This window comes from Helianthus annuus, chromosome 11, assembly GCF_002127325.2.
Source record: "Helianthus annuus cultivar XRQ/B chromosome 11, HanXRQr2.0-SUNRISE, whole genome shotgun sequence".
Classification (NCBI taxonomy): domain Eukaryota; kingdom Viridiplantae; phylum Streptophyta; class Magnoliopsida; order Asterales; family Asteraceae; genus Helianthus; species Helianthus annuus.
The window spans coordinates 60,209,586-60,218,423 of record NC_035443.2 but is presented as its reverse complement, the minus strand read 5'-3'; the positions used below and the strand labels follow the sequence as shown (position 1 = coordinate 60,218,423).

The following is an 8,838-nucleotide window of genomic DNA, read 5'->3' as shown; positions in this document are numbered from 1 at the left end:
TTCGGCAGCACTTCGTTACACGTTCACCTATTTCGTACCAAATGAAAAACCAACACTGCCTATTTATAGGCGACTGATTTCGCACGAAATGGCAACATGCCATTTCGTACAAAATAGCCAAATGCCATTTTGTGCGAAATGACTTACACACATACATAAAATTACATTTTTGACATATTTAACCCTACTACAAGCTACCGACATGACCTAGACAGTAGACGTAGGCTATAGACATTATGCACCAACAAACTCCCCCTTGGATATTGCCGGAGTCTTCAGTCAGGTCTTCAGCACTTGCTTTACAATGACTTGAACTTCTCTTCTCTTGGCATAGGCTTTCTCAGTAGCATCTTCCTAAGCTTTTCATTCTCTTCAACCTTTCGCTTTTCTTCAGCAGCCATTCTTTGCACAACAGTATGCCTTAACATATTATCTTTTTCTTCACGAGCTTTTCTTTCTTTCTCAGCCTTCAGCGCTTCCTCTTTCTCAATCTTTCGCCACTTAGACGACCATTTACTCTCAGCATTGATCCCTTTCTGGAAGCAGATAGATACAACCTTCTGAAACTGCATTGCCTGCTCTTTGTCTTCAGCTTTGAATCCAATCTTGTTAACAAACAAATATTCTATATCTTTTGCTGAGCAGTTTACCAACCATAAAGGATCATACACAGAGATGTATCTGACTTCATTTTCAACTCTGTAAGTGATCACAGCCTCAGTTGTCAAACGGCTGTACACCCAATATAAGAAACCTGTATGGAAATCCTGCTCCATTTTCGGCACAGGAATGTTCTTTATCACTTTTGGCTTTTTTATCTTCAAGATTGTCTCTTCAACACCTGTATTAGGATCTACTCTCTTCATTTTCTTTGGATAGTGAGGTTTCCAGTGTTTGAATTATCTGAAAGCTTCATACTTCATCAAACCCCAAATAGGCACATCATGTTTTCTGATAGGATAGTTCAAAGTTCTAACTTTTGACAATTCTTCAACATCCCACCAGGGTAGAGACATGATATCCTGAATATACTCAAAATGCTGCACCCCATATTCTCTTCTGATTGCATACACGTTCACTTGTGGCAAGAATCCCCAGCTAATAATGTCACCAAGAGAAATTTCTCGGTCTCTCTTATAAAACTTCAGTGGACGTTTGAATTTTATTTCAGTACTCTTTCTAAACCATTTCTTCCTTTCTTCATGACTTTCATCTTTTGTCGTTCCATCAAAATTCTTGTTTTTCAAACACTCTTCAACTTTCCTTCTCAATTCATCAATGTTCACTTGACTGAAAAATTCAACTAGCGTTGGAAAGTTTGAAGTATCTACATTCACACTTTCTTCATCACTGCAGTCTTCAACCTCAGCTCTATCATAATTGTCAGCTTCCTCAACATACTTGTACTGATAATCGGGCTGCTGATTGATATCAAACGCATTCAACTCTTCTTCGAAATCAAACTTGAAAGTACTTTCATCAATGTGCGTCATCTTAATGATATCATCCATTGTGTAAGTATGCCTGATTTCACCTTCCTTAATATCAGGTTTAAGACGCAAAATCAATCTTTCACTGTCATCAACATTCTTATAATCAACGTTCTCCCCCTCACCTTCAGCATCTGGCTCTTCATTAGCATCGTCACGAAGAGAATCATCAATATTTTCTTCATTAGACACTTCTGTAACTTTAATGCCTGTACCACCTTGACCATCGTCATCATTATCATCATCACTATGACTACTAGCAGAAAATACATCATCTGCATCATCTTTTTCAACTTCATCATCTTCCTCATCTTCATCATCCTCCTCAACATCTTCCTCATCCTCCTCAACATCTTCCTCATCATCATGTGCATCATCAAGTAACACGTCTTCCTCAAATATACCAGACACCGCAGATATAGGACGAGGATTTTTAACAGGTGACTCAGAAACAGAAGATGGAACAATTGCCCTCTCAGTAACTTCAGAAGTACCTTCAACACCTTTACCCTTATTTTTCATCTCAGCATCAATCGCAGCTTGACGACGAGCTCTAACTTCTTCAACTTCAATTTCTTCAAACTTTTGCTCAACAGATTTTCCAAGCAAATTTTCTAACACTTTGTTTATCATATACATCTCGTGTTCTTTCTTCGCATTGGGAGCCTCTAACTCTTTATTCTTTAACTTGAAATACTTGTTCTGCTCATCTCTGCGAGCCTTTTCTTCTTCCAACTCTGTAATTCTAACTTTCAGAATATCAATCTCAGCTTGATCTGATTCGACTCTTTGCAACAATGAAGAGTTTTCAGCTTCAACTGTCTTTACACGCTTTTCAAGTTTCTTTTCCCGATCCACCAACTTTTTGTTCTCAACCAATACTTCTTCTATCTTCTTTTCCAATTTCTTCACCTGCTCATCATTTACAAAGCTGAAATCTCCAATATCATCAAGTGGAATATTCACTGGAATTTGAGGAAAATCTTTAAAGCCTGAAGAACCAGGAGAGGTTTGTACTTGTGGTTGTGTAGATGGTGGTGTTTGAAAGATATGTTGCGAGGTGATAACAGGTTGTTCTTGGATTGGTGTTTGATGTGGTGGTGATAGATGTGGTGGTGATTGATGTGGTGGTGAAAGATGTGGTGGTGATAATTGAAGTGGTGGTGATGATTGTTGTTCAGTTTGTGGAGGAGGTGATGGTGGTTGATGTGTGTAAAATGAAACATATAAATTACATCAAATGAGGCATAAAACTAACCCTTTTTAAGTACTAATGTTGGAAAAAGAGTGTTTTTGTCTTCCTTTTGTATTTTCAGGAGTAAATGAGCTCAAATTCACAAAAGAAGCAAAAAGACAGCTAAATCTGACATAAATACGAGAAAAGGAACATAAGTGGATTGCCCGACCCCTCAACAGCATCCTCCCAAGCGAAATAGAGAAGACAGAAGACTGAACACGCCCCGTGCTCAGCCAGCACGGGGCCGTGCCCAAGAAGCAGCAAAAAAGACAAACCTATAGAAGCTTCTATTGCCCACCACGGGGTCGTGCCCAGTGGACACGGGGGCGTGGCGAAAGTACAGCAGGCGCATTAATTGTAATTGCGAATTACAATTAATGAAGAAAGAGAGTGTCAGACAGGCACGGGGCCGTGTCTAGCGGACACGGGGCCGTGCCCAGCCTTCTGTTCAGCCTATAAATAGGAGTGCTTGGTTTCATTGCAACTCATCCCTTGGCACACCACCTCTCTCACACTTCATCCACCACCCCCCACCACCATAACACCATCATCCACCACCATCATCCATTGTCCATCATAGAGTGTGTGAGTCGTCTCGGGATCCAAGATTGATCGTAAGAGTTCTTGACAATCAAGGCCATGTTTGCCTAAGTCTCTTACATCACTTGGTGAAGACAAGTGTTTAGTATAATACTTTTTATTTTCAATCTTTTGCACTTTTTATTTGGTTTTGTATTAATGACTTTAATAACTAGTTGCTTACGTTGAAGGTGATATTTCCTTATCGTTTGTCCGTGGTGTCTTGGCATTATTTTACTATCTATATAAAATAAAAGATTTTCACCATTCATATCTCCACGGTCTATATGGAGGTATGTTGGCTACCTGGTCGGGGGTTAAGGGAACGGTTTGGTAAGGGTCTTGCCCTTGTTCAGCGTTTAGAGGTCCTGCAAGGGACCTGGGTCAAATTTAGTAGGATCTCCTTCAATGCCCATAGGTATTGGATGTCGGGGATCCAAACTCTTTGACCCCCTCATAAGTTAACTACTATTAATACTATAACCCGGCTATTTAGGACTGTATCCCTGCTGACTCAGACTACTTAGTCGAGGGTAACGTCACCTTCAAAAGAGGGGCGCCTACCATAATTTGCATTAATAACTTAATTCATTATCTTTCAATAATCCGACCGTTTAGGATTATATCGTTGCTGACTCAAACTACTGGGTTGAGGGTAACATCGCCTTCAAAAGGGGGGCCTACTATAATAACTAAGATAATCTCTTAAATAAGTGCAAAAGTGCGAAAATAATCAAAGGATATACTAATACACGAGTCGGATCCAAGTGATTCATCTTGTCTATCTGTTTTTATTTTTATTTTATTTTTCAGCATTTAGTTAGTTTTCATTTTCTTAGCTTAAAAATCTTTTCTAACTTTTTGATTTGATTAGACGTTGAGGATAAACCGGTACTAAAAGCTCTTGTGTCCTTGGACGACCTCGGTATCTTACCAACACTATACTACGTACACGATGGGTGCACTTGCCCATATGTGTGTTTAGTGTTAGTGAATATCGTGTTTTATAAATTTAAAACTTGGCCAAAAGTGTAAAAAAGGGCTTAAATTTACATCTAAAATATATACACACTAGCACGCATCAGTGGTGGTGTAGGTTGTTTTGGTGGTGTAGGAGGTTTTGATTTAGATGTGCGTTTAGGCAGCTTGACTATCAACTTTCTTCTTGCTGCTTTATGAGAAACCACACGTTTTCTTGCACTAGCCTTCTTCCTACCACCAGATGATGGAGGTGTTTGAGATTCTAGAACATGTTCAGGAGATGGACTGTACAATTCATCATCTTTATCCTCTCTTCTTTTTCTCTTTAGCTGTTTCTCTTTCTCTACTTCAGCTCTAATTCTTTCCGCACGTTCACTTTCATCAATTTCTTCTTCAGATGAGCTTGATAAACTTTTCTCTACATCGTCACCTTCTTCACCAACTGCCTTTTCAGTTTCAGCATTATATTCATTAAGAGATTTCAAAAACTTTGCAGATTCAGGAGACAAACGGACTTGATCTCCTTTAGCATCACCTTCAGCTTCAGCTTCATCTTCTTTCTCTGATTCATCTACCAACATGGTTACAACAACCTTCTTTTGACGCTTCTTTGGTTGTGAAGATGAACCCTCCTCAGCTTGTACTTTAGGAGTTGCCTTTCCGCTCCTCGTTTTCTTCTCCTCTTTCACGAACCACTCGTTTCGAGTTTCTTTGAAGTTTGCAAGTATTTTCAACTCCTCTGCATAACTTGCTTCTTTCATTTCCTCGTCATTCCTCCATTTTTGATGATCAATGTAGGATCGTTCTCGGCCCTGATTGAGTCGATCAGAAGAATTCCTGTCCAAAACAAGAGGCGGAAACTAATGTCTTGGTGCAATTTCAGCCATATTCACTTTTAACTGTTGTATTATTGCTCAATTGATGAATTACAAGCTCTGACAACACTTCGGCAGCACTTCGTGGCTCACCGGAAGAAAACACCTAGAATTATTAACTAATTTCGCTCCTAGAAACACCTATTTATAAGTGATATGATTTCGCTCCTACATCTACTTGTCACCAGGAGCGAAATCTCATGTATACACTTCGGGCGAAATCAGTTCTTTGACCTTATGGGCGAAATCAGAATAATTGGGATTTCGCTCCAAATGACAACATGTCATTAGGAGCGAAATCACTATCTAATACAAGTCTCTTGGATTTCGTGCCCTGTTCTAGCCTATTCTACACAAGACTTGGTACAAGACGTAGGTGACAGACGGTTGCACCAACAAACTCCCCCTCGGATGTTGACGGAGTCTTCAGTGTCGAGTCTTCGGTTGTCAACCTTCAGTCTTTACCAGTCTTCTTTCTTTTCCAAAGTATTTGTCATTGCAAGAATCCTTTCTTATCATCAACAAACTCCTCTCCCTCGGATGTTGATTGTTTAAACTTTATCAGCATCAGCAATTTTAGAATCAACACTAGCTCTAACAGCTTCCTCAACTTTATCTTCAGACTCTCCCTCTCAATTTGCTGGGATCGTAGTCTGGAAATTTCAAGTTCAGAATATATTCCAAGATCGTGATCAGGCTATCATCTGGTTCAGGATTGTCACCTGGCTCAAATTTACACCTGCACAATCTCTACCCAACACATAAGTTTCTCAAAAATTAAAACTTTTTAAAATTTAGAATCGGTGTCAGAGAATATACACCATGATTTGTTCATTAAACACCACTGTAAACATAACATTTTCATACACTTTCTCTTCCAAACCTGTTCTTCATGTTTAGCACTTTGAGATTTCGAAGATCAGCTTTTCAACACCAGTTGTCGAAAATCTTTTTGGATTTTACAAAATTTATGCTAAACCACACTAAAATCTTTTTGGGTTTTCTGAAAGAAAGTAAATGCAGAAACAAAATATTTACAGACAATATTTTTGTGAGTTCGTGCAAGAGGATCATATCAGATTTTGAGACATATCACTAACACCGTTAAGCTTTGATTTCATTTTAAGTTCTAAACAATTCACCTAGATTGTCAGTATGTTTGTCCACTTAAATTTTCACACAAATTTCAACTGTTTCGAGATATGCAATTAGTGTCTTAATTACTTAAACTTATTCGAGTGTCCCACCACTTGAATATACTCCCGTATCCAGATCCCAATATTCAGTCTTACAGGTGAGTATACTACAGATGATATCTGTAAAGTGGTTAAATTGCGAGGGCCGTGAGAGCTCAGGTCGATACTTCCGTATACGCAGAGAGATGACGGCTTCGACTTTCGGTGTGTCCCCTTTAGAGGATCTTTTTGTTACAACAGCAGTGATTATCAATTTTATTGTTTCATCAACTTGCTGAGGGCGGGCTTATATTTCAAAGCATTTGCAGAAAGTATTATTCGGGGACTAGGTCAGTATTTCCATACAGCAGAAGTCCCGGGATAATACCCCAGATATCACTGAGCATAAAGACCTAGTATCTCAGAATAAGGGACCTTTCAAACAAGATTTCGGGGGTTACCCATATATCCAAGAAGTTATTCCCCACGAGATAAGCTTCATTCAAACTTGCTTAAGTTTATATCTCGACACAATTTACTAAATGTGTAAAAACTTACTGACACATCCACAGTGAGATTGTTTATCACATTTTTACTTTTCATTTCTTTAGCATGTTGTGATAATCCACTGATGTACTATCATTTCCTCTTTGATGCAACAAAAACTCATTTTTCATTTTATCATGTTTTTGGCTTTTCAGATTTTCTAATGTTTTTGGATTTTCTGAAAAATTTCTTACTCCCCCTAAAATTTAAAAACATTTAACGAAATTGAAAAACAAACTATACAGAACATGACAATTGATTTGGAATTACCTCAAATCTCCATCCACTTAGCTTAAACAATCAGAACTCCCCCTCACAACAAACTATTTTCCCATTAAGATTTCAAAACACTTAAATTTGTTTTAATCAAAATGGTTTTTCCGGAAATAAGTTCGTCTATCAACCATTTGTAGGTTATGGGGTTATTTCATCACATTGTTTACCAATCTTTTGAATGAAAGTTAAATCAAGTTCAACTTAATGACCTTGATTAACCACTTGTAGAATCAATGATTAGACCACTTGTAGGATTAACAATTAAAAATTTCAAACCTGTATTTCAACCAATTACCCTCTTGTCGGTTGAATTCTCAAGGTGTCGATTCCTACTCCACACTTACCAACCTGGGAGTTCCGGCAATTCACACTTCTCAAAACAAATTCTACAAACATTTACAAGAAAGATGCCGATTCATGCTCCACGATTACCAACTTGGGAGCTCCGGCAAGTCAGGTTTCTATTCTTTGAAGAATATGTCCACCCAAGCCTGACCTTCCTTGGGTGTAACAATCTTATCTTCATCATTGCTTTCAACAAACTTGTGAACTCTTCTTTTGGCAGCATAAAATTCTTTGACATTTTTGGCCTTACCATTGATCATTTTGCCAAAAATGTGTTTCACATTTCCGTTGAAAGTCTTTTCAACATCAAATTTCTTCTTGTCAGAATAAAATTGATTTGAAATTTCCACTTTCCCGATTTTAGATTTCAAATTTTTAGCATTCAGTGGTGGAAAGTTCTCATCATCCACTGTCAAAACTGATTTTTCATTTTTCACAACAACCTGCTGCTCTGTCTTTGTGGAGACAGATTCATCACCAGAACTGTTTCCTGAACCCTTAACAACCCATTTTTGATTTTTCACATTTTCTTTTCTTTTTAAAACATTCTTTGAACATTCTCCCACCTCAAAGGTTGAATTTTCAAATCCTGTAAATTTTCGGGTTGAAAGTTCAGTTTTCTCAACAACTTTCTCTTTCAGTTTACCAGAGATTTCCAATTTTGGTTTGAATGTTTCGGACAATTCCTAGCAATATGAGCAGCAGTTTTGCACTGAAAACAGGTTCTTGTTTCTATCTTCTTCTGAACAACATTCTTTTTCAACTCTTCTTGCTTCTTGGCAAGGAATTCTTGATTTGTCTGCTTTCTGAATGCTTATTCTTTCTCAGCCTCTGTCGTTTTCCCTGAAACAAATACAGTTTTTGGTTTATACACTTTTTCATTTTTATATTTTTTCGATTGATTAAATCCTAATCCTTTATTTTTGAAATTACGATTATGGTTTGATTTCTTTTGGAAATTATAACCACAATTGTAACCTATTTTCTTGTTTAATCTTTGTTGATCTCTTGAAGTGTACTGTTTAGGTTTTCCAGAAAGACTTAAATCTTTTATTTCAGAAATATTAATTTTTGTGATTTTGAAAACCTTGTTAATCATTTCCAGTTTAACACTTCTTATTGGAAAAGTTTCATCAGAATATAATTTGTCAGAATCTTTCAAAGTATACGCTACTTTGACCGGTTCGTCATTCAAATTAGATTTTGATAGCAAAAATTTCGTATCATAAACCCGTTTGTCCTTTTTAATTGTTGGCTTTGACGCATAGGACTCAGACTTTAACTCGGGTTTGGACTCCATTTTTGACTCCTCACAGTCATCTTTATCTAACACC

At 37.6% G+C, this 8,838-nt stretch overlaps 1 protein-coding gene across 1 annotated transcript; it reads right to left on the bottom strand.

Annotated features, from left to right (window-relative positions):
- Window positions 1-899: 899 nt before the first annotated feature.
- LOC110887853 (WEB family protein At4g27595, chloroplastic-like) lies at window positions 900-5,048 on the bottom strand. The gene is made up of 3 exons (XM_022135419.1): window positions 4,379-5,048; window positions 1,895-2,482; window positions 900-1,765 (listed from the first exon to the last, which is right to left on the bottom strand). Exons 1-3 carry the CDS (start codon window positions 5,046-5,048, stop codon window positions 900-902), a joined length of 2,124 nt encoding a protein of 707 aa, XP_021991111.1.
- Between the last annotated feature and the right edge of the window lie 3,790 nt (window positions 5,049-8,838).